Consider the following 26,991-nt stretch of genomic DNA (forward strand, 5'->3'; position numbering starts at 1 on the left):
CCAATTCCAAAGCAGTCAAACTGGGTTAGGAATGTGTAACATATGTAGGGGTCAGCAAGGCATATGTTCTGGAAGAACTCAATGTATCAGAGCACTAAACACAATGGGATATAGAATTATAGAATCAACTAGCACAAAAGAGGCAATTCAGACCACTGTGACAATGCTGTTCCTAAAGCTTTCCAATTAGTTCCAATCCCCATGTATCTGCAAACATCTCCTTTTCAAATATGCACCATATTATTTTTTGAAAGTTGCTATCGAATCTGCTTTCACCAACTTTGCAGGTTAATGCATTCCAGACCTTAACAACTTGCTGAATAATTCCTCCTATTTTTTTTGCCTTAAACCTGAGTTTTCCGGTTACTGACCCTTCTGTTCATAGAAATAATTTCTCCTCACTATCGAAACCAGAGATAGAATACTATAGCCTCGAAATGTTCAGTAAATGAGCTAAGCTCGGGTTATTATTAATGGAGTTCCTTTAATTCAAGGGATGATTGAGGACCAGAGTACATAAATCTAATAGAACAATGAAATTAGTCTTGGATCCGAGGAGTTGTAGTCTAAATTTTATTTATTAATAATTTTATTTATTAGTCACAAGGCGGCTCACATTAACACCGCAATTAAGTTACTATGAAAACCCCTAGTTGCCACATTCCGGTGCATGTTTAGGTACACTGAGGGAGTTATAGTTTAAAGTTTATATATTAGTCACAAGTCTGCTCACATTAACACTGCGATGATGTTACCGAGAAAATCCCCTAGTTGCCACATTCTGGCGCCTGTTTGGCTACACTGAGGGGGAATCTAACATGGCCAATGCACCTAACCAGCACATCTTTTGGGAGAAAACCAGAGCACCCGGAGGAAACCCACACAGACGTAGGGAAAATGTGCAAACCTCTATATAGACAGTGACCCAAGGCTGGAATTGAACCTGGGTCCTGGTCTCTGAGAGGCACTAGTGCCAACCACAGTGCCACCGAGTCGCCCCATCATTACTAACATTAAGAAGTTTTGTGTATAAAGAGAGAAACTCTTTCCAGGCATGCTGGAGTTAAAAACAAAACCCATTGACACACTATGTCACATTGTAAAAAACACAAAAGAAAGGTTGATCATTCTGGAAACCTGTAACTGAATCACAGCAAAAACAATGGATAAAGTGAATGTTAAAGAGTTCCTCAGCATCTGATAGAGCCCGTTGTTGGTAAGTAAATATCCCAAAGGCATAGTTCCAGTAAATGGCATTACAGAAACAATCATAGAATAGAACAGAAGGGTAGCATGGTGGCACAGTGGTCAGCACTGCTGTCTCACAGTGGGTTCGATTCCGGTCCTGGGTGACTGTCTGTTTGGAGTTTGCACATTCTCCCCATGTCTGCGTGGGTTTCATCCCACAGTCCGAAGATGTGTAGGTTATATGGATTGGCCATGTTAAATGCTGAGGGTTACAGGAATGGAGCAAGGGAAGTGAGCCTGGGTAAGATGCTCTTTCAGGGAGTCGGTGCAAACCTGATGGGCCGAATGGCCTCCTTTTTCTCTGTAGGGATCCTTTGGTTCTAAAGAGGCCATTTAGTCCATGCTGGCTCTTTCAAACAGCAATCCAGTTAGTCCAACTTCCCTTTCCCCTGATTTGCTGCTTCTTACTGCTTGCCACCCTGATCCCGAGACTAGCACATGGATGAAAGAAAACTACCAGTGTGCACCTAGGTCTCAACAAACCTTAAACCTGAGTTGACCCACAAATATCTGTACAACTTGCTTTTAAGGTAGGGGAGACCATTTTTCTCATAAGGGTAAGTAAGATTTTCCTCTTATTGTGTCTATCCAATGTAAGAACTATGAATACATCCAAAGATGTGCGGGTTAGGTTGATTAGTCATGCCAAATTGACCCTAATGTCAAGGGATTAGCAGGGTAAATAAATAGGGTTGCGGGACTAGGGCGTGGGTGGGACTGTGGTTGGTGTAGACTCGATGGACTGAATGGTCTCCTTCTGCACTGCAGGGATTCTATGCATCTATTCTATGGTTTGACTCCAGGAGCGTTGTTGTTTGATACGTAATATCTGAGAACCCTAGAGTCTGTATAGTGCAGAAAGAGACCACTCGGCCCATCGAGTCTGCACCAACTCTTAAAAGAGCATCTTATCCTGGCCCACTCTGTCCCTGTAGTCCTGCACATTTACCATGGCTAATCTACCTAACTTACACATCATTGGATTCTAAGGGGCAATTTAGCATGGGCAATCCACCTTATCTGCACATTTTTGGAGGGTGGGAGGAAACCGGAGCACCTGGAGGAAATCCACGCAGACATGGGGAGAACATGCAAACTCCACACAAACAGTGACCCAAGCCGGGAATCGAACCTGGGTCCCTTGGTGCTATGAGACAACAGCACTCACCACTGTGCCACGGTGCTAACCATCATATCACTGTAGCCTTTTCTTTTAACCCATGGCCTGGTTACAATCTCCATCGAGTCTCACACCTGAATGAAGGCCACATGGGAATAAATAAGAGGCGTGGGAGTAATCTCCAACATAGAGCCGGCACTTTGAGGCGAGGCAAAGAAGGGAAAAGGAGAAAAACATTGAGAACTAGAAAAGGAAAATAACTAAGAAGGAGCTCAAATCATTTTTTTTTAACTTTGGAAAGTCATTATTTGCAAATCAACGGTCTTGAAAAAGCACAAATATGTACTGGGGCTGTTAGACTGTACAGGTAACTAGATTTCACAACTGCGTGTGCCAATTAACTGGACATCTGTCAGCATTGTGACTAATTGTAATGGATGGCAGGCTCTGTGAAAAAGGTCATAAAAATGGCAAGGGGAGGAAAGGAAAATAACGTAGGGATGTCATTAGTCTTAATCTATTATATTAGGAAAGGAACTATACAGCCAGGAACATTATACCCTGTGGACTCGGGGCACAGTAATTGAACACTCTGGAATGCGTGCCATTGATTTAATCACAGGTGGTAAGGGGGGCAATATGAACACCATATAAAATTGCATCAACATGTCTACAATTATATATGGGTCAAGTAGATCAAATGTGAATTAATGTTTCCTCGTATTAACGTTTGTTTCTCTGCAGCATTTGATAACGTGTAAATGTCTTGGCTGTTTCGTGAATAGCAACATGTAACTAAACCTGCGGAGTGCGATTAGAATCACAGAAACCTTACAGTGCAGAACAAAGCCATTCGGCCCATCAAGTCTGCACCAACCACAATCCCACCCCAGGCCCTGAGCCTACAACCCCACACATTTACCCCACTAATCCCTCTAACCTACACATCCCCGGACACTAACGGGCAATTTAGCATGGCCATTCAACCTAACCTTTGGTGCTGAAGAACAGTCTCGACTGCAATGGGGAACTGAAAACGTACAGGGAAAACATTGAGTGGAATCCACTTTGGGGACTAAGTACGGTGGCGGGTGGTTTCTGCGTTGCCCACCACACTGCTTGGAATGGTGGGAACTCGCACCCAACTCCACGCTTGGAATCCTATTAATAATGCACAAATGAGTATCGGGCTGAACCAGTTAGCGGGTTGGGAGCTGAATTGGCCACCCCGTATATTACATATTTTGTGTGGCTGGCGTGTGTAATTATTCAGCGAGGCTTCAGAGCTTGTTTGGTACAGGGAAGGTATTCACTGACTGGAGAAAGTTAGTTACAGAAGGTTTCTGCAGTATGAAAACTGCCCTGGGACAGAGCCCCAGTTCCTCAACTCAGGTGACTCACTTCTGCTGTATTCTCTTAAAGTAAGAAGTCTGACAACACCAGGTTTAAGTCCAACCGATTTATTTGATAAATAAATCGGTTGGACTCAAACCTGGTGTTGTCAGACTTCTTACTGTGTTTACCCCAGTCCAACACCGGCATCTCCACATTCTGTCTGAAAGTGACAGGCACTATGGCCACGATTCTCCCAGAAAAATCCTAAGTCCACAGTTTGCAGGAAAATGGGAGTAAATCCTGTGGGGTTTGTTGGCATGATGTCCAGAATGAAACCCCCATACTCTGTGTATCGTAGAGTGCACAAGTATAATTCACTCTGAAAATCAGTGGGTGGATCCTATTCCCACCCATGAGGCCGGCAGCATAGCACTGAGTGGGTCACTACGCGTGCACTGATCTGTCAGAGCAGACTGGTGCATGTCAGTAGCCCCGCACTATCGGCCCCCTAATCGCTGGCCAGCCTGATCGCTGATCAACTCTGCAACCTCCCCACCTTGATGGCCTTGCAGAGCCCTCCCAACTCCCAATCGCTGACCTCTAGGGGAAGCCACTATATCTCCCAACCCCCACCCAGCCAGCCCCCATCTCCCAATTGGGCTGGCACTGCCCAAAGGGCACCCCTCATTACCCCCAACCTCCTGGGTGGGCCTCAATTACTTGTGTTCCCTCCAATGGGGTCAGCTGTCTGTTTGTTCCCCGTCTGTGGGGAGCAGTTGTAAACACTGTTGAAGCGAACCACTCCTGGCAGGAGGTGGGGGGATGCTAGCAGGCCCCGAGACTTCAGTCCCGGATCCGCTAATGAAATAGAGATGAAGATTTCCATATGCTAACCACATGGCACTGTAAGTCTTTGGCTGGGAGATGCGCGGAGGCCGTGGTGCCCAACAGGAAGCCCATAAAATGGCCTCCGCTGATGTCACCCGGCCCACTGCATTACCTGAGCGGCGCAGTGGGCTGGGAGAATCACCCCCCCAACATACACAACACCACAGGGGTCAAAGGTCCTGCCATGCAGGCGAAGCTAATGGCTTGAAATTATTCAGAGATTAGATTATACTTGGAAAGAAAAGGATGTAGCAAGACCTTGATACAACTTGACATACAACATCAATATTCAGTCCTTCTTGGAAAATATTTCTCATGGTGGCACAGTGGTTAGCACTGCTGCCTCACAGTGCCAGGGACCCGAGTTCCATTCCCGGCCAGGGTCACTGTCTGTGCGGAGTTTGCATGTCCTAGTGCTCCACTTTTTCCCCACAGTCTGAAAGACGTGTGGTTAGGGGCATTAGGCCATGCTAAATTCTCCCTGCACCCAAACAGGCACTGGAATGTGGCGACTAGGGGATTTTCACAGTAACTTCATTGCAGTGTTAATGTAAGCCTACTTGTGACTAATAAATAAACTTAAAAATCTTTAAGCTGTATCTGTTAAATAGCAGGGCCTTTGAGCAGCTAGGTTTGTAGAGCATCGGAATTAAATGATAAGACTGATTCTATCCCGAGGCACCCAATAAGAGCAGTATATGTGGGATTAAAGGACATCCTCTTTTGTCTTAGCATTGCTGACACTGGCTGTGGTTTTAACACTTATACAAGACACTCAGAGCCAGCAATGAACTGTAACTCGAAGGTTACCTGGGTGCATGTATTCAGGGATCGAAGAGCGATTGTCTTGTTTGAATTTCCAGGAACTATTTGAGCTTGGACGCTGTTTGGTTTTGGTTTCATTTTTTACTGTAATGATCCTGAATTAACACTGGAGCTTCTTAAGGCGCCATTCTTTCTTCATGGATCGGGATGGAGGAAGCGGTTGAACAATCAGAAATGGGCTTGTCAGAAGACAATTGGTGAGAGAGGTGTTCTGAGAAGGCTTTACCCAATCCACAGGATCTGTAGGCCAAGAGTCAGCTCCCTGGATATGACTGAGGAGCAATGCATGTGGAGGTTTCACTACTCCAGTAGGCTCTGTGGCCTTCAGACCTGCTTCCCGCTGGGCCAAAGGATTGAATTCCCCAGTAGGTGTGAAAATCATCACATTTTTAACTCCAGTTCCTTTCCACAATGCTTCAGGACTCACCTCCCAATCTGCAGAAGCATATCAGGCAAGGCCTGGATGGTCCACTTGCCGAGGCCAAACAATACATCGCCAACAGGTGGTATGTTGAGTGATTTGGCGGATTGCATTCCCCTGCAACTCTCCCACACATGAATAGCTCTGGTAATACCACAGCCAGAGGATCACCAGGAACATCAATGAGGGCCAGGAAAGGCCTGGATGAATCCCTCCAACACACCCCAGAGTTGCCTGCAGCACCATGGGGTGCTTCATGTGGCACTCCAAAGGGTAAAGTAAAGTTTATTTATTAGTCACAAGTAGGCTTACATTCACATTGCAATGAAGTTACTGTGAAAATCCCTTAGTCGCCACACTCCAGCGCTTGTTTGGGTACACTGAGGGAGAATTTAGCGTGGCCAATTCACCTAAACTGTACATCTTGATATGATTTGATTTATTATTGTCATATGTATTAACATACAGTGAAAAGCATTGCTTCTTGCGTGCTAGACAAAACATACCGTTCATAGAGAAGGAAAAGAGACAGTGCAGAATGTAGTGTTACATTCATAGCTAGGGTGTAGAGAAAGATCAACTAAGTCCATTCAAAAGTCTGGCAGCAGCAGAGAAGAGGCTGTTCTTGAGTCGGTTGGTATGTGACTTCAGACTTTTGTATCTTTCTCCTGACGGAAGAAGGTGGAAGAGAGAATGTCTGGGGTGCGCGGGGTCCTTAAGCAGTGGAAAGTGTAGACAGAGTCAATGGATAGGAGGCTGGTTTCTTTGGACTATGGAGGAAACAGGAACACCTGGAGGAAACCCACGCAGGCACGGGGAGAACATGCAAACTCCACACAGTGACCCAAGCTGGGAATTGAACCTGGGACCCTGGCACTGTGAGGCAGCAGTGTTGATAACTGTGTCACCTTGTTACCCAGAGGGGATTTGATTTGGACAAAGGAGTGTGGCAGGCAGGGAGGCCTCGACTTTCCTTGTGAGGCTTGGAGGAGCATGTCTGCATCTCCTGTCCCTGAAAGGAGAACACAAAGAAGAAAATCTACTCTGTTTTTTGGGTTCATTCTGGTCCCAGGTTTCCTTCTGGCTTGCTTGAATTGATGGGGAAACCACAAAGAATATCCCTCCAAGGCCTCAAATTTTAAAATTGCAGTCAGGCACTCAATCAGAACCCAGTCTGCGTATTTAAATGTATGTGTACATCCTTGTTCCCTGCTCAAACAAGTGTCACCCATGAGAAGTCTATAGGATTCGTGTTGACAGTCCCAGGGATATTTTTAACTGCCCACCCATCTATAGTATCCATTGGGCTGGCAGCATTGAAACTGTCCCTAAATTGACTCAGCAGCTTGCTGTGAAAAGGCACTTGTAATGACTTCAATCAAGCAATTGAGGTTGGCCTATTGGAATATGAATTCCCTGATTAAGGAGTCAATTAATGGGCCAATCAGGGAGTCTTTTTCTTGTATTTAACGGGGAGTATCTATTTCTCTGGTACTCCCAAAGATAGACTGTTGACTGTCAGTGCTCTGCTGTTGGTATTGTAAATAAAGGGATTTTGGTGAAGGGACTTCTCTCTCTGAAGACATATTGGTTAGCACTTCTGCCTCACAGCTCCAGGGACCCTGGTTTGACTCCCAGCTTAGGTCACTGTCTGTGTGGAGTATGCATGTTCTCCCCGTGTCTGTGTGGGTTCCCTCTGAGTGTTCCAGTATCCTCCCACAATATGAAAGACATGCTAGTTAGGTGCATTGATCCGAACAGGCGGCAGAATGTGGTGACTAAGGGAATTTCACAGTCACTTCATTGTAGTGTTAATGTAAGCCTTACTTGTGACTAATAAATATACTTTACACTCATGATCAGAGTGCCACATCTCATAAGAGATGGTTGATGTAACGCTAAATACAGTGTATAAGGGTTACCAACTTAACTGCTCATCAGAACTGCTCTCCTAGTGTCTTCAAGTTGAAGGAGTTGAGACCTTTGAGATGTTCCTGACTCTGGGACTTGAAGCCTGAGAGGATCTGGCTGTTGCATAAAGCAGTTTCACTACCTATGGGACGTCAGAATCGATCCCGTTTTTGGATAGTCTCTCGTAATGTTTGGGAAAGGAGTACTTAGTAGGAAGGGGAATGAATTTCCACAGAGTTCTCCAAGGCTCCTGCCATAGCTTTGGCAGAAGATGAATGGAAACAGGGGAGGGACAGTTACTTAAAGCCATTCATGCCATTTATCCAGACCTTCCATTAACCTCCCACCTCAACAGCCCCTTGGAATTCCTCGGTAACTGTGTCGTGTGGTTTCCATTGGCGCGTACGCCATTTTCTAACTTTGATTTCACATACATGTCACCAATGCAGATTCTCCTTTAAAATCTGACAGCATCTTTTCAATTTGTATGTAAAACTGAAATCCATTTTGAGTACAGTAATCTTCACGTGGTGCAGGATGGGATTATTGGCGTGGTCTGCAGACGTTAGCAGTCTGTTGTATTTCAGTGAAGTTGGGATGCAGGTGGTTTGCCTCGTGCGTGTGTGTGTGTGTGTGTGTGTGTGAGAGAGAGAGGGTGCGTATGTGAGTGTGTGTGACTGAGAGTGCGTGTGTGTGACTGTGAATATGTGAGTGAGTGCATGTGGCTGTGAGTGTTTGTGTAGGTGTGATTGTATGTGTGGGTGTGAGTATGTGTGCGTGCGTGTGTGTGTATGTGTGAGAGTATGTGGGGGTGTGAGTGTGTGTGACAGCATGTGAATATGTGTGTAAGTATGATTGTGTCAGTGTGTGTGGGTGTGAGAGCATGTATGTGCATGAGTGTATGGGTGTGTGAGTGTGAGACCATTTGTGTGAGTGAGTGTGTGTGTGTATGAAAGTGTATATCTGGGTGTTAATGTGTTTGAGAGAATGTGTGTGTGTGTGAAAATATATGTGTGCAAGTGTGTGTGTGTGTGTAGTGTATATGTGTGTGAGAGTGAGTGTGTGTGTGACTGTGTGAAAGTGTGGGTCTTTGTGTGTGTGTGTGTGTGTATGTGTATGTGTTTTTCCTGATGCAGCCCACACACGCAGGATATTGAGAATCTGTTACTACAGACTGGCATGCAATCATTAAAAGTTCACAAGTATGTCAGTGATATCTTGTTACAGAAGAGCTGTGGCATAGAGTGGCATGATAAAATGTTCCCAGGAACTTTAGGTAGAGGGAAAAAAGTCATAAAACCCAGCTGTTCAGAGCAGGAATCTATTCTATGTAAACAATAGGACAAGACTTTGCCATTATTGTTGAACGAGCGTGATACTATTGAATCTGAAGTAATTCAGATACTGTGCAATACGACACCAGCCCAAATCTCCATGGGAGCGATTGTCAGTCCAATGCAAATTGGGTGGGTGATGGGCAGGAGATCTGCCAAGCCTGCCAGATGGTACCAGCCATTTCACAGTCTGGCATCATATTTTATTTGTTCATTCATAGAATGTGAGCATCGCTGGCAAGACCAGCATTTCTTGCCCATCCCTAATTGTCCTTGAACTGACTGGCTTGTTCTGACATGATGTGGAGATGCCGACGTTGGACTGGAGTAAACACAGTAAGAAGTCTCACAACACCAGGTTATTGTCCAACCAGTTTATTACTAACAGACATTACTATCAAATAAACTGGTTGGACTTTAACCTGGTGTTGTGAGACTTCTTAAGTTGTTCGGCCATGCCAGAGGACAGTTAAGAGTCAACCACATTGCTGTGGGTCTGGAATCACATCTACGTCTGTACAACATGTGTGAACCAGAAGGGTTTTTATGAAAACTGATGATAGTTTCACGGTTACTCATTACTGAAATGACCTCTTCAATTCCAGATTCATTGCAAGAACTCACCAAAGCCCACTTTCAAAATCCACAACCGCTACCATCTAGAAGGACAAAGGTAGCAAACACACGGGAAAACTACCGCTTGGAACTTCCCTTCCAAGTCACTCACCAAACTGACATGGACATATATTGCTGTTCCTTCACTGTTGTTGGGTCAAAATCCTGGAACTCCCTTCCTAACAGCACCATTGGTGTACGTATACCATGGGGGCTGCAGCAATTCAAAAAGGGAGCTTTCTCCAGCTTCTCAAGGATATTTAGGAATGGGCAAGAAATGCTGGTCTAGACAGTGATGCCCACATCCCATAAAAGTGAACAAAGAAAATCTAACAAGGTCATGATCATTATTCATGAGACTACTACTACATCTCAGATTTATTAACTAATTGAATTTAAATTCTTCCTGCCATGGTGGTATTTGAACATATACTTTTGGAAGATTCATCCGGTCTCTAGATTATGAATGCTCACAATATTACCATTCCCTCTATTCACATGTTACTGATTGATGAAATATTAGGCTTTTTACACCTGGAAACAAATAAGCTTTTAATGTTGCAACAAGTAAACAAATAACCACTGAAGAACCTCTTTGGCCTGAAAATATAATTTTGCAAGTGTAGACTCTCATTCCCTTAAATAATGTTGCAGAATTAAAAAACTAAAATAATTTCTTCTAATGTCTTTCCCTTACTCTCAGTGTTTATGTCCCAATTGTTATTTCAATTTCTGTAGAATGATTTAAATATAACTTTTATTTCTTTTTTAACGATCCGCACGGCGCAGTGAAAACTCTTCAAGCTCATTGGTTGAAAGGCATCCCAGCTGCTTTCCTTGCTCAGAGATGCTACTGATCCCCTGTAGAGGGCGCCACATTCATGCAGATGTTAAATTTTGCTGAAAAACTCATTAAAATTTGTAATCAACTCTACGTGAGGTGAAGGGAGAAGACTGGCTGCTCACTGCAAATTCTAGGCTAATATAAAATCTAAATATCATATAAAATGAGCTGAGGATACAGCATAGAATCCCTACAGTGCAGAAGGAGGCTATTCAGCCCAAGGAGCCTGTACTGGCAACAATCCCACACAGGCCCTATTCCCGTAACCTTGTGTATTTACCCTGCTAACTGCCCTGACCCTAAGGCGCAATGTAGCACGGCCAATCAACCTAATTCATTCATCTTTAGAGTGTGGAATGAAACCAGAGCACTCGGAGGAAACCCAGACAGACATGGGGAGAACGTGCAAACTCCACACAGCCAACTGAGGCCGGACTTGAACCTGAATCTCTGGTGCTGTGAGGCAGCTGTGCTAACCACTCTGCCCCCATGCTGCCCAAGTTAGATCTAGTTATTATATATATCTGGTTATAGTAACATAACTGTAATAATCAGGATGGATCAAGTTGATGGGCCTTTGTTCATTTGTTTCCTGTTCTCTAACTTCGCTTCACTTAAAAACTTCACTTGTTCCTGAGGCGCTGGATGTAAATGTAATGGCCCCCAGAGGTGAGGTGTGGGGGGGAGTTTGATCAGGTTGGGGAGGAGGGGGGGGGGGGCTGCAGGGTGGTGACCCATCCACATACCCTCCACCCATCTCCCTTTCTTGCCTCAGGTAAAGTCCAGAGTACAAGGTCTGGCCCTCTCACTCAGATACCTGAGGCCCGCCACATCTGGCTAAGTACCAGCAGCAGGAGAGGGGAAGTGGGGTTATCCCTCGTTCACAAACACTGTGCCCGACTGGGCGACCTACCCTTTCCTCAGACTCACCCTCAGTCACCCTTACCCCTTCCCTGTGACCCGCACCCTGCTATCAGGGTCCCGACGGGGGTGATCTCCTGGTGAGATGTATCACCAGCAACAGCTGGCCCTGCTGGGAATGGACAGCGTCAAGCTTCTGACTGGACAGCAGCTCTCTAAGAATTTCGATCTAATGGGTATGACCTGGAATTAAATGTTCTCCCTAAAGCTGGAAGCACCGGTATCCGAGCTCCCACAGCCAATTCGGGACTTAATTCCCCCGGGGCTCCAGAGATCGGTTCAATGGGGGTCGCCCCAGTTTTGATGGCGGAGGTTGGGCTCTCCCCCACGCTCATTAAATTCCACCCTCGATGTAGTAAATCAACCAGGATCTTTTATAATCAAGAATATGGCAAAGGAAGAAAGGGGTTGAGATAGGAGGAAATAAGAATAAATGAATAAAAGTATCTGCGCTTGAAGTCAGCAGAGTAACTCCATTAAGGGGAGGCAGGGCAAAAGAACTTGTATTCCCAGATTTTGAGATGGTAACAGCACTATAACTGTCACTGTCCCCATCAACTGCCTGAAGCTGAATGCAATTTCTAGACTCCACAATGCACAATTTAATGTGGAAATGCAAAAATGACGAGCAGTGATTCCTTACGCTTCTAAGGAGGTCCCTGTCGGTGGCAGGCCTTTTGGCCAAGATCAAGCGTCAGATCTAGCCCAGGATAGGGTGCAATGCCTTATCTTGTCAGCTTGGAATTTGTTTGTCTCTCTTGTGGAGACCTTGGATTGGATTTAGAATTTGGTTTTTGGAGCAAGCAAGGAATGGATTTGGGTTTGCGCGGTCCACCCTGAACACTGGCTTTGTAACTTTAAGGATGAAGTAAAAGATTTTTCAAAAAGTAAGTCACTTAACTGATAGGACTTTCTCTCTTAACATCACTTAAAAAAATTCAACATAGTTATGCTTTGCTAATGATCTTTTTTACATAGCCCTGGGAAAACAATTACATTTTTTTGTCATGTCAATTTTTTTTTAATTCTCATAAAATTTCTAAGCTTGTTAATTTAATTATTTTAAGTTTATCATATTCCATCTTCTGTCCCATTAATTTATTTTGCTCCCTATAGAATTCGGAAAGAATGAAAAATAATCCATTTATTTTATTTCCTGGTTTCCTGTCTGTGAGGATTCTTCAATGTGATTGATTTCCTAGCCATCCCTATTGCTGGGCCTCTTTACTTGCTACCATATCCTAACAAAGGTCAGGGAAGGCAAAATCCACACCATAAAGATCATTAGAACATTCTCAACAGCTTTCTATTGAGATCAGCAGCGAGTGCCATAAGGGGTAACCAGATGGAAGCTACATGTTAAAGCTGATTTTTCTATCTGTGCGGCTTGTATCTTTTTGTACTAATCAGGTGTATTTTTTTTTAGGTTGTGCCAGTCAAATGATGCGTCACTTCAGATAATGTTATTTGTCATGGTAATAGATGAACCACTGTGACGTTTAGGCCACAGGCAAATGCTGGTAAATAGCAAAAACCCACACTGAGGGACTAGACAACCCAGGAGCAGTGTTATAAGACATCCATTAACACATTCTGGCTGCTGGACATACGGGTGTGGCGATGGCTCAAGTATACCCCTTCCCAATCAACCACTTTCTGGATTTGAGGATGCAACAAAATAGGATGTTGTCTCAAAATCTTAGAATCCCTACAGTGCAGAAGAGGCCATTCAGCCCTTCACGTCTGCACCAGCAATTTGATAGAGTATCTTACCCAAGCCTTTTCCCACGTCCGATCCCTGTAACCCCCCCACACTTACCCTGGCAAATCTACTGAACCTACACATCTTGGGATACTACCTAACTACACATCTTGGGATACTACCCAACCTACACATCTTGGGATACTCATCTCAAAGATGAGTTTCAGAAAATCTGAAGGAGCTCTTCATTATCTATATCCTGGAACAGTGAGAAGCAGGATTGCTGCTCTGTGGACCAGTTTCCATTTCTTAGGAGTCTCCTATCGATGTAGGCAGACAATAAAAATGACCATCATCTCCAATGTTCCAGCTCAGCTTCAGTCTTTGAGGGAAAGAGGGTTTGCGGACCAGGATGTCATCCTTGAGATTAAGGTCATGGTTGTTGGGCAGCAGTGATCACTGCACTCTTATATGCTTCAAAGGTAGCAAGCACCTCAAAGCCATCGAAACAGAATGGAGGCAGGCCATCCTCGATTCTGAGGGACTGCCCGAGAGGACAGAGAGTTCTCTCACCAGTGTAGTGTGAGCATCTGCTTCAAGTCATCATGATGTGGAGATGCCGGCGTTGGACTGTGGTGGGCACAGTAAGCAGTTTCATGACACCGGGTTAAAGTCCAACAGGTTTATCTGGTAGCGCAAGCTTTTGGAGAGCTTCTCCTTCATCAGGTGAGTGGGCCACTCACCTGAGGGAGGAGCAGTGCTCTGAAAGCTCGTGATTCCAAATAAACCTGTTGGACTTTAACCTGGTGTTGCGAGACTGCTTGCTTTGCTCAATAAATAATCAGAAATGGCAATGTCGATCGTGGCCACCTTCTAAGAATGCTATTTTACTGACTTAAGGTTAAAAAAAAGTATTAAAAGATAGAGGGGGGAATTTTCCCTTCCTACCTGTCACGAGAATCATAGTGGAGGGGGGGGCTACCAAATAAACCTGTTGGACTTTAACCTGGTGTTGTGAGACTTCTTACTGCGTGACTTCATAACAGGCAGGAATCTGATTGTTGATGAAACATATTTATGTTTGCCTGGCCTCTGGTTAACTGCTATAGTTGAGCTTTCCAAAGTCCCGTCATAATGAGATGCCCCCCGACTCAGATCTCAGGCAGTCTTTAAAGTACATGTACAGGAGATCATGGATAACGAGCTGGAAAGAGAAGATTTCGCTGAGTTTTACCTGTTGGAAATCTGATAAATCTGGTTAATGCTGGTTCCCGATAGCATGTTGGCTGGACTCCGGTGCAGTGGGAATGACTGACGGACTGTTGACAGTACGCGGCCGTGGGGAATGTGAAATGCCCGCAGGGATTGATCTCCCGTTGCAAACTGGAATGTCGGCTGGATTCTCTGATTTACTTGAGGAAGGCAAGGTCGCGTCTGCTGCATAACTCCACCGCCACACGTCCTGGTGCAAGCGGACCAGGGACCCCATTTACCCCACGAACCTTTAGCCTGTTCCTCTGTGAAGGTATCCACATTCTGACGTTTCACACGGTTCTGCACGTTGGACAAGAAGAAGAAAAGCAAATTATCTTCAAGCATAAAACCATAGAATCCGTACAGCGTAGAAGGAGGCCATTCAGCCCATCGGGTCTACACTGACTCTCCAAAGGGAACCCAGCCCCCCCTCCATACCATGGCCAATCCACCTAACCCGTATATTTTTGGACTGAGGGAGGAAACCAGGGACCTGGAGGAAACCCAAGCGGACATGGGAAGAATGCGCAAACTCCACACAGTCACCCAAGGACGGAATTGAACCCGAGTCCCTGGTGCTGTGAGGCAGCGGTGCTAACCAAAGTCCCATTGTGCTGCTGGGTATCCTCATGTGATTTTGAGATATGGAATATGATATTCTGTCCACGCTCGCCCCAAAACCGGAAAATCCCTCCTGAAGTCAATGGACCTTTGCATCGTCCATATCCGCCTATTACAATTTCTGTGGCGGGTGAGATGGGAAAATTCTGCCTGTGGCCTCACATTTACTGTGTTAAAATGTGGATCTTGTGGCAGAATCTTATTGTGCAGAAGAGGGCCATTTGGCCCTTCTTGCCTATGCTAGCTGTCTGAAATGTCTAATCATTGAGTTCCATTCAAAATCCCCTTTCCCGCACTCTTCTCACTTTTTGGATCTTTTTCAACTGTTGAATAAATTTCCATTGAAAAGCTGTTTGCCATTTTGCTTCCGTTAGTGCTTCTGGCAGGTTATTCAATATCCTAATAATCCTTCCATATTAAAAAAAATTCTGCTATCCTTTCCCTTTTATCTTTTGATGATTTTAAATGAAGGTCTTCTAGTTAATGACTCACAGGCCTCCGGAAACAGTTTTTAAACTATGAACCTATCAAAAAAAGACTCATCTCTTTGAAATTTCCATCAGGTCTTCCTTAACTTTCTTTGTTGAGTAAAACAGAACTAGTTTCCCCCAACCTCTTGTCACAATTTAAGAATCTCATCCCTGGTAAATCTCTCCTGAACCATCTCAATGGCCTTGGACACGGGATGGCGGAAATTAGTCCCACTATTCAAAACTTAGCCAATGATTTATATCAGTTCATCTTGCATCAAGTCTTGTGGACTCATCACTCCTGACCTCAAATGTTTAAATTCCTATCCTTCTTTTAGTTTATTTATCAGCGTCACAAGTAGGCTTGCATTAACACTGTAGTGAAATTACTGTGAAAATCCCCCAGTCGCCGCACTCCGGCACCTGTTGGGGCACACTGAGGGAGAATTCAGCATGGCCAATGCACCTAACCAGCATGCCTTTGGGACTGTGGGTGAAAACCGGAGCACCCGGAGGAAACCCACGCAGACGTGGGGAGAATGTGCAAACTCCAAGCAGACAGTGACCCAAGCTGGGAATCGAACCCGGGTCCCCAGCACTGTGAGGCAGCAGTGCTAACCACTGTGCCACCATGCTGTACAATGATTCCGTGATCTTGTCCCTTCCTATCACTGTAACCTCCTCCAATTCTGCAAGATTTCTTCACTCCTCCAATTTGAGTCAAATTCCTGCACTATGCTCTCAGCTGCCAGTGATCCAGACCCTGACCACTGCAATTCCTTCCTTAAACCTCTCTATGTCTTTCTGTCTTTCAGAAAGTGCTTAAGGCTTCTCTCTTCTATCAGGCTTTTGAATGCCTGGCTGAATATCTCCTCCTGTGGCTCAATGTCAAATCCCATCCAGCAGAGCTCCTAAGAGGTGCCTTGGAATGTCTTATTGCGTTAAAAGTGCGATAGAAATTAAACATTTTGCTACCATCCACTTTTATTTTTTCTCTGTACTATATATGAATCTCGGATCCCAGATTATTTTATCTCAATTCAGTAAAAACAAGCAGTTTTATACCTTCAATGTAAATCAATGTTACTGTTCATATTCCGGAATAGCCAAGTTGTTCATGGCTTTCCTCCTGGTTAAATGCAATTAACAGTAAAGTGTTATTTTCAAAATTAGGTAGGCACCTCCTCTCTCCCACCCGCACACCTGTCCCAAACCAGGTAGCCCTTACCCTCCAGCCCCTGAAAACCAGGTAGACCCGCAAACCAGGTAGCCCTCCCTGCAGCAATCAGGGAGCCTCACCCCCTCTTCCCCAGCAGAAAACTCGGTACACCCCCCCTCCGCAAACCAAGTAGCCCTCTCTTCTCTGAACCAGATAGCACCCATCACCCAGAAAACCAGGTAAACCACCCCCCCAACCAGGTAGCCCTCCCTGCTCCAAACCAGCTAGCCCCCTGGAAAACCCTCTTCTTTTCTCTGGACCCTCTCTTCGACAGCTGAGCTTTCTGCTCGCCTCTTCCACTGCCCTTCATCACCTTTGGCAACTGTCTCCTAGTCATCAAGTGTAAATTGTCTGCTATCTTCATAACTCACGCTGTAGAAGAGTGCAAAAACACTCGCAGTTTACCAAGAGTTTTAGCTGAGTTCCTGGATTCATAGTTTAGTGATAATACCACTAGGCCATCACCTCCCTGGATGCTGATAGATGGCAATATGGCAACATCTTGAACCATGACATTTGTCTGTCTGATAGTTAATCCAAACTCTTCACAGTCATGAGAGAATCTGCCTATTTGCTGCCAAAGGTGTTCCTCAGTATGGAATGTTAGGGTGACATTGTCAGTGTAGAGCAACTCCCCGATGAGGACTTTGTCTTGGATCTCGGGCTAGGGAGGTTGAACAGTTTCTGTCTGCACTGGTGTGTGAGTCGACATCCTCTGTAGATGTCCTGAAGGCGTGTAACGGCAATAAAGAGTATACCAGAGTGTCGATGCCAGCAAGCAATCCTGTTTGACCCCATCTCAGATCCAAAAAGATTCTGATCTTGCCCCATCTTAACCAACCTTACCCACTGTGACCAGAATTCTCTGGTTGTTCACACGCCGCCACTACTGCAACCGAGGACAGAGAACTTAATGCTCAGCCAAATCTCTGTCCATTCCAGCAGGATCAGAGAGTCCCGCTGGCCCACGTTATCATGGAAAGAGGAGATTACATTGAGCAGTTTTGGCAGGCAGCCAATTTTCTCCAGTAGCTTAAATAGACCGCCTCTGTTCACATGGTCCAATACCTTAGTGAGATCAATGAAAACAATAGGCAGGATTTTCCTGTTCTCCCGTCACTGGAATCGTAGCAAAGGTCAATTGACCTTGGGCTGGATTTCCTGGCTTTGGGGCGCGCCCGGTAGGAAAATCCTGCCCAATATTTTGTGACCTCCAGTGTTCCCATTCTGAGATACATGGCCTCACAACAGCCCATTAAATACTACAGCCGCATGCATCCTGAAGGTTGCAAAGAACTGGCCGACCATCCTCCAACCCTCTCCCCCACATCCCATGACAGGAAATCATACTTGACCAATATTAACAGCTGAAACTTATTTGCATCAGTTTCTGGAGCCTGAACCTTTGTCAGCATTTTGTCTTTCGTGTGGCTTGCTTGCTGTCCCTTCCACTCAGTGCTTCCCTCCCGCTCACTGCTTCCCTCCCGCTCACTGCTTCCCTCATCCTCCCTATAAATGAGGGCTTGGGAACGGCAAGGGAGGGAGCAAGTGAGGAAGGTTGTGAGAACGAGGGTCAGGGAGGGAAACAATGAACAGGAGAGAGGCAGCAAGTGGAAGAGGTGCCAACTGGGAGGGTTGGAGAAGAAAGATTTCAGTTGAGCAGTGTGGTGAGCTGGAAATAAGTTGAAAGAGTTAGTAAGTTATTAAGCGTTGTTAAGTCATCAAAAGGATTTAACGGCCATTAATACCACTCATCCAGTCACTTGGCTAAAGCTTCTTTTGTGGAATTATTAAAGGAAGATTGATCCTAAAGACATTCGATCCATTAAAAACATTTCTTCAGAGTTTGTGAAAAGCTTTGGAATTCATAGCCCAGATTTTCAAATAATAATGCAAAGTTTCTCTCGTGGGAGATTTTAAACTATGCTTACTTCCAAATACCACCCTTTCCCTATTCACTTCCATGTATTGTGAGAGACGGTTCACTTTAAAAATGGTGAACTGGTTTATTATTTCACACTTCATAAATCTAATCTCAAAAAAAAAAATAAGTGGAATAAATTCCCCAAATTCCCCAAACTGCTACCTCATTCTCCCTCCTGGGATTCCATTCCCTCTCCACCACAATACTCTTGGTCCTATTTCCCAGGTGTAGCTTTTCACTTCAATGTTGACTTAATTTACTGGGAGACTGGGCCAGATTTTCCAGGAGTCACAAAGACCATTAAAAATGCAGACAGGATCCAGATACAGATGTCCCACGCTCATTTCCAACAGGTCAAGTTTTTGCCAGCAGGGCAAAGGGGGCAGGAAACAATTCATAAAGGCAGCATACCCAAAATTAACACGGCCATCTGAACTGAATGCTGAGTTCAATCAGATTCCATTCTAGCTTATAGGACCTTAACCTGTAATGTGGGATTCACAAATTGACACAAATTGATAGAGTTTAATCTTGGGCTGCTTTAGTTGAAAAGTATACATTCAAAAAAGAGTAGCACCCAAATGTGTGGTTTTAATAGCAATCTTTGTTGATTTTTCCCCAGAGACTATCATTATGCTGTTATGAGTGCCTGGCTGAGTTTCTAATGCTACAATGATACAATGTAAGGAGTTCTACATTCATATAAAAGCATAATACTGCATTTGAAGGAAATCTGAAATAAAACAGAAACACTGGATAAACTCAGCAGCTCTGGCAGCATCTGTGGGGAGACAAACAGAGTTAATGTTTCAAGTCTGTAGTTCTGTAAAAGAATCAGATGGACTCGGAAAGTTAACTCTTTCTCTCTCCACAGAAGCTGCCAGACTGCTGAGTCTATCCAGCATTTTCTGTTTTGGTTCTACATTTGTAGTTTGATTGACAGTGTAAAGAGGCTATTTAATGTAGCTGTGAACAGACATTTGCTTGTTTTTATGAGAGATTAACCACATGAGATTTAAATGCTTTGAATTAACGTTATGAATGGGAGATTTCTTCATGATCAAGTGTGTAGGAGTGAGAGCTGTATTAGATTGTTAGGGACATTCCCGGGGTAGGTACTGGGTAATTGGCTATGGGAGGTAAAGAGAATGAGTGTAGGGAGTGTGAGGGGTGAGGGCTGAACAACTTCTAACCAGCCTGCCCCTGTGACCACCTATGCTCTTCTTCCAGAGTCAGCTGGCCTGACCCTATCCTGTACCTACACCTGCGGAGTGGAACTTATGCCTGTACTTTTTAACCAAGGTGCGTCCACAAGTCAGGGGACTCGGAATACTGGCTCGGTAGTCAAAATTTGTCTCTCCAACTTTTACCCACCACCCCCCCCACCCCCCCTTCACAAGAACCAACCTTTCTCCAAATTCGCAGTGACCTCTGCCTTGTTGCATTCGTTGATGCGAAGAAATGGCTTGAGCTTTTTTCCCCTCACTATTCATAGCAGATTTAAATAAAGAAAATACCTAATAAGCTGAAAAAATAGAAGCTGCCTTTTCCACGTTTTTTTATCAGTCCGAGAGCCTCTTTGGCCCTTTCTACTTTGAGATTGTCAAATTAAAGCAAAAGAATTCCTTGTTTCGTCTTGAGCCATTGCTAACTTTATGTCTGTCAAGCGCACGTTACAGTATGAAAAACCATCAAACATGTATGGCAGTGGCACTGAACTTAAAACCCAGATTTCATAGTCAAATGCCACCATGGTAAATATAAAATTGAATTCAGTAAATCTGGAAATTTGTCGACCAGAATGTTATATTGCGAATGGCTGGAGATGGCGTTATTTCTTCTCCTGGTATACCTTTGTTGACTTGTTATAAGAACATAAGAACATAAGAAATAGGAGCAGGAGTAGGCCATCCAGCCCTTCGAGCCTGCCCCGCCATTCAATAAGATGATGGCTGATCTGCCGCTGCTCAGTTCCACTTTCCCGCCCTCTCCCCATAACCCTTAATCCCCTCTCTTATCAAAAACCCATCAACCCGCGTCTTAAAAATATTTAGCGAGGCAGCCTCCACCATTTCAACGGGCAGAGAATTCCAGAGATTCACCACCCTTTAGCCAGTTTTTTTTGTTTCTACTGGTAGTGCACAGGATGAAGCCCAGCCCATCGCACAAACCAGCCTCCCATGCATTGATTCCGTCAATACTTCCCGCTGCCTCGGAAGAGCAGCTGGCATAACCAAGGACCCCGTGCACCCCGGACATACTCTCTTCCACCTTCTTCCATTGGGAAAACAATACAAAAGTCCGAGCTCACGCACCAATTGACTCAAGAACAGCTTTTTCCCTGCTGCCATCAGACTTTTGAATGGACCTACCTTATATTAAGCTGTTCTTTCTCTAGCTAAGACTGTAACACCGCTACGTTCTGCACTCTCTCCTTTCATTCACTATGTTCAGTATGCTTTGTCTCTACAGCGCATGAAACTATACTTTTCGTTATATCCCAATACATGCAAAGGGTGGCACAGTGGTTTGCATTGATGCCTCACAGCACCAAGGACCCTGGTTCAATTCCTTCTTGGGTCACTGTCAGTGTGGAGTTTGCACATTCTCCCTGTGTCTGCATGGGTTTCCTCCAGGTGCTCCACTTTCCTCCCACACTCCAAAGATGTGTGAATTAGGTGGATCAGCCATGTTTAATTGCCACTTAGTGTCAGGGGTACTAGCTAGCGCAAATGCATGGGGTTATGGGGATAGGGCCTGGGTGGGATTATGGTCGGTGCAGAATCGATGGGCCAAATGGCCTCCTTCTGTACTGTAGAATTCTATGATGTAACAGTAATAAATCAAATCAAATCCTCACAGTAGTTTGATATAACAAAATTCATTCCACACATGGGGAAACTGGAACACGGATGGTCTCCTTTGCTAAAGGCATCTCCCTCATAGCTACCCCACCGAGAAGGTCAAGTCAGTTGTAAACCTTCCAGTTCTGCAACCAGGCTGGGACTTGGGATAGATGCAGTCTGACAAGGGCAAGATGGGCAAATACATTTCCCAGGATGTTCAGTTGGGAGATGCCTCGATTGATTCTGCAATCGCTGCAGTCACCCTTATTCTTGGAAAGGGTCACATGTCTTTGCATCTCGCGTATCCTGAAGGCCCTACCTACCCAGCCACCCCCCGATTGATGAGTCCAGACGGTGAAGCCGCAGTCATTTCTTGCGTCATTGTTAATTGCCCATTAACATTCGGAGTGACTGCAGCAAAACACAAGTTGTGCGAAAGGATGGGAATATTCTCAGTGGCCTTCATATTAAGTCCAATCATTTGCACTGCACTGAAGGTGAACTTAAGTAATGTTTTTCTGAAAAACAGAATGGTAGATTCACCTGACTGCTAGAGGCCAGATACCTCTGCCAATTCCTAACATTTACCAGGAGGTAATTGTATCAGTAGGGATACATCCTTTATGAGCAGCTGCTGACTTTTATAACAAAGATATACTCATTACATTACCCGTCTATCAAATCCATAACATGCCCTTGCCAAACAACAATAAATAATTGTCAAGATTCACAACTATATTTTAGCCCATTGGCTCAGTGACCTGGCACTGCAAAAACATTTTCAGACAGAACTCAGTTTCGGTCTCTTGAGGGGTCAGCGATGGGAACATTCTTGGCATGGTCGCGTTTTGAAAGAATGAAACTCGGACAACTTAAAGCAAAAAGGGTTCAGATGCGATCTAAGAATAGGCCTCTCCGAAGGATAAACGACACTGAAGTCACTGGGTGACAATGTGAAGCTGTCTGGCTCGACATGACAAAACAAAAGCTGGGGTCAGACAACGTTCCTTCCAGCAGAGGTTGGAAGAACACCCAGTGGTGTGAGGCGTTAAACTAGACAGCTCCCTTTCCAGGATTTGGTCCATATTCTGGTGGCTCCAAACAACATTAGCTCAGTGAGGAACATGCACAGCTGCACACTATCATTAAGAAAAGATCTTACGGAGCACTCTGTGGGCTACACAGTAGCACAGTGGTTAGCACTACTGTCTTACAGCTCCGGGGACACAGGTTCAATTCCAGCCTTTGGTGTCTGTGCGAAGTTGGCATGTTTTCCCCATGTCAGTGCGGGTTTCCTCCGGGTGCTTCAGTTTCCTCTCCCATTCCAAAGATGGAATTCCCAGTTAGGTTGATTGGCCACGCTAAACTGCCCCTTAGTGTCCCAGGATGTGTAGGTTAGAGGGATTAGCAGAATAATTGTGTGGGGTTGTGGGGACGGGGCCTGAGGTGGAATTGTTGTCAGTGCAGACTCGATGGGCTGAATGGTCTCCTTCTGCAATGTAGGGTTTCTATGATTCCATGATTCTTTTATGATTCACTGCTACCTCACAGCGCCAGGGTCCAGGGTTCAATTCTGGTCTCGCATGACTGTGTGTGGGGTTTGCACATTCTCCCCATGTCTGCGTGGGTTTGCTCTGGTTTCCTTTCACAGTCCAAAGATGTGCAGGTTCAGTGAATTGGTCATGCTAATTTGCCCCTCAGTGACCCATGATGTGTAGGTTAGGTAGCTTAACCACGGTAAATACGCAGGGTTATAGGAATGAGGTAGGGGTTAGGTGTGATGGTTCTGGGTAGGATGCTCTTTCAGATAGTTGGAGCAGTCTAGATGGGCTGAATGGCCTCTTTCTGCACTGTAACGAATCTATGGTTTGTGGTCACTGAAGAGCAAACAGCAAAAGATCACGAGGTTATCACCACATTCAAACTACTAGATATTGGTAAAATTAATCGGAAATTTAAGCTCTTTCCAGGAGCCCAGAGGGCCGTAAAGATCTGCAGATTCTGTTTGCTGGAGGGGATTAGAGAAAAGCTTGATGCTGAGTGACAAATTTCTAAGCTTTCAAAAAAATGCTTTTTATGGAAAAACTTTTCTCTCTCTCTCTTAATACATTAATTGGTTGGATCAGCAAGTTGGTCAATAATGTCGACAGCAAAACCAGTTCCAGATACACTACTGTGATCCCTGGATTTGGTAGAATCACAATTACAAAGCTAACTTTCCTCGGCAACTTAATCTGCAATCTGATTTTTTTTATATAAAACTCAATTTTGGTTACGGTCAGTCTAATGACTATGAAGACTCCTGCCAAGTTACTGATGGGGTCACTTTCCTTGCCCAATTTTGGTCAGCAAATTGGCACAGTGGCCTGATGTCAAGTCAGCAAGGGGGGGTCCTTTATTTGAGGGGAACATATGGTAGGAAGGCCTACAAATTAGATTAAAACGTGGTTCCAGCCTGATACATCACTGGCGAGGAAATTCTGAAAATTCAGATTTTGCCAGCAAGAATCTCGCCTTCCCACTCACAATATTCTGGGCCCATGTCGCTCAAATTTGCCCCCTGGTTGTTTTGGAACAAAAGGATTATCACTAATACAGTGTGATAGGGAAAGCATGATGATCAAAGCATTCACAGAAAGGAACTACAGATGAGTGAGGCAAACGCAAAACCTTTAACATATCATTAGGTGGCACAGTGGTTAGCACTGCTGCCTCACAGCACCAAGGATCCGAGTTCGATTTCCAGCTTGGGTCACTGTCTGTGTGGAGTCTGCATGTTCTCTCCATGTGGGTCTGTGTGGGTTTCCTCCGGGCGTTCCAGTTTTCTCCCACAGTCTGAAAGCCGTGCTGCTTAGGTGCATTGGCCATGCTACATTCTCCCCCAGTGCACCTGAACAGGTGCCGGAGTGTGGCATTGGGGGGCTTTCACGATAATTTCAATGCAGTATTAATGTAAGCCTACTTGTGACACTGATAAATAAACTAAAACTTAATCATTATCAGATCTCCCATGGCATTGCTTTTGATGTTCTGCTATCTCCATGACAACATAAGATGATAATACGTAACAAAAGTTCATCTTCACCCAGCAAAAAAGCCAAGTTGGAAATAAATTAAAACCTCTTGCAAATCACAAAAGAAAGGCCATAAGGCATAGGAGCAGAATGAGGCCACTCAGCCCACCAAGTTAGCTCTGTCATTCAATCATGGCTGATACTTTTCTTATCCCCATTCTCCTGTCTTTCCCCCACAACACATGATCCCCTTATTAATCAAGAACCTATTTGTCTCTGTCTTAAAAACTGGCTACCACAGCCTTCTGAGGCAAAGAGTTCCACAGATTCACCACTCTCTGGCTGAAGGAATTCCTCCTCATCTCTGTTTTAAACGATCGTCGCTTCAATCTGAGGTTGTGCCTTCTGGCTTTTATTTTTCTTACTAGTGGAAACATCCTATCCACATCCACTCTATCCAGGCCTCGCAGTATCCTGTATGTTTCAATAAGATCCCCCCTCACCCTTCTAAACTCCAACGAGTACAGACCAAGAGTCCTCAACCAGTTTCTCATACGACAAGCTCTTCGTTCCAGGGATCATTCTTGTGAAAGAGACTGTGACTTAGCGAATAAGGCACTGTAAAGAGGTAATATTCCCTGCTCGAGGAGAATTCAGCACATATAAGACCTCATTAAGGGTCCAGCCAGGATGGAGTGGATTAGAAGCTCTGAGGGTCAGGGCGAGGCCATCATCAGAATTCACAGGCCATGATCAGGGGGCATGACCTGCTAGATGCCTGGCTTGTCACTTGCTAAAATCTCTCACACAAACCGCCTCTCAAAAATAAAACCATTTAACGTAAGCTTTCTTGTTTGAGATTCTGGATTTTGTCCCACTAGCGTTTGTTCAATTAGTGCCAGGTAATAACTGAGCAGAATCAGCCTGAAACAAAAGAAAAATATTCCTCTGGTAGCTGACCCAACTGCTGCATCCTGGGAAACGGGGCTCACCGCACATGCTCAGAGAGCGCCTTATGCTGAGCCTACGATGAGGGGTGTAATTAGTCGGTAACACTTACTTTGCGAATGTGGACCGAGGAATTAGAGTAGAAAATCTACACACATATGACTACAGGAAAAACATGTTCTCATAGGGAAGAAGTGCAAAGCTTTAGGCCGGAATTTTTCAACCTCACTTGCGGATGAGATTCTCCAGTCCCGCTGAGCGCCAAATCCTCCGTTCTCACTGGCAGCGATGGTGGGGCATATGACATCAAGAGAACTCCGGCCCTAATGTGCAAAATAAATTTTTCAACCAAGTGAGGGTGGGAATTTAAACTGTTCTGTTTATCAGCTGAATCACCATGGTGGCACAGTGGTTAGTGCGGTTGCCTTGTAGCACTGGAGACCTGGGTTCAATTCCCACCTTGGGTCACTGTGCAGAGCCAGCACCTTTTCCCTGTGTCTGTGTGGGTTTCCTCCGGGTGCTCCGGTTTCCTTCCAAAGGACACGCTGGTTAGGGTGCATTGGCCATGCCAATTGTACCTGAACAGATGCTGGAGTGTGACAACTAGGGGATTTTCATAGTAACTTCATTGCAGTGCCTATTTGTGATACTAATAAATAAACTTAAGTTGTCTTTTACCCGTCATTAAAGTTTTTATCTGAAAGCCTCAGCTTATGTCCAGAAGCCAGGGTTGGCTTTAATATTTTTGACTCTGTTCCTAGCTCCATCCACTTGTGGCGTTGTTGTCTGTGATATCCTGAAGCCAGTCGAGTGCCAAGTTTATTTTCTTCACTTGAAAATAGTAGTAATTTTCGTCTTTCAGCCCATGCATGTCCAGCCTGATGTCCCGTGGCCTCTTTTTCTTTACTCCATGTCGGATTTAAGTTTATACCTCTGGAGGCTGGCTTTGGAATTTTTCTTTTATCTATTTCAGCATGTTTTATCCACATTCCTTGGGGTTATCACCATCAAGACTTAATCCCACCCACTTAAGCCTTCATTTCCTCCAAACACCTCCTGCCTCTTCTGCCACCTGGTCCCAATCACTCTCCTGTTCCTGGCTTGAGGAAATTTCACAATAGCTGCCTCAGATAATGAGCGTTTAAATCCCTCTGCAATGTCAGTTTAATTTTCTCTCATGTTTACAACCATTTTACAGAGTGCCCCAATACATTTAAATGTATAGTCACTGGCTTAAAGCTGTAAATTTTCCGTAAAACATTTATTTGGAATCTGCTGAATTTCTGAATGCATCGCCAGGACCAGCCTCCCTCCACCTGCTGTCCTGTCTTCCCCCACACCTCTCCCCTGTTCACCCTTCCCTGTAACTTCCCTTCCCCTAGATACCCTCCTTCCTCTAATATATTCCCTCCTTATCCATAATTTCACCTCTTCTTCCCCTCCCTTTCTCAATTCTTCCCTCCTTTCTTTCCGACTCTTGGAGATTTCCCCTTTTTCTATAAAACTTTCCTCTCTTTCCTCTTTCTCTTCC

The 26,991-nt window shown here is 44.8% G+C and overlaps 1 protein-coding gene across 5 annotated transcripts in view; it reads right to left on the reverse strand.

Annotated features, from left to right (window-relative positions):
* The window catches only part of LOC145347181 (thrombospondin type-1 domain-containing protein 4-like), a 428,571-nt gene that overhangs the window by 340,005 nt on the left and 61,575 nt on the right, over positions 1-26,991 (reverse strand). For all 5 annotated transcript variants that reach the window (XR_013887821.1, XM_080195031.1, XM_080195028.1 and 2 more), the window contains exon 4: positions 14,399-14,718. Coding sequence is in view for 4 of the 5 variants with exons in the window: in XM_080195031.1 (XP_080051157.1) it covers positions 14,399-14,718 (320 nt within the window). In the remaining variant the exon portion in view is untranslated. The remainder of the gene's footprint in view (positions 1-14,398; positions 14,719-26,991) is intronic.

This window comes from Carcharhinus amblyrhynchos, chromosome 1 (genome assembly GCF_965287045.1).
Source record: "Carcharhinus amblyrhynchos chromosome 1, sCarAmb.v2.hapA, whole genome shotgun sequence".
NCBI classification, from domain to species: Eukaryota; Metazoa; Chordata; class Chondrichthyes; order Carcharhiniformes; family Carcharhinidae; genus Carcharhinus; species Carcharhinus amblyrhynchos.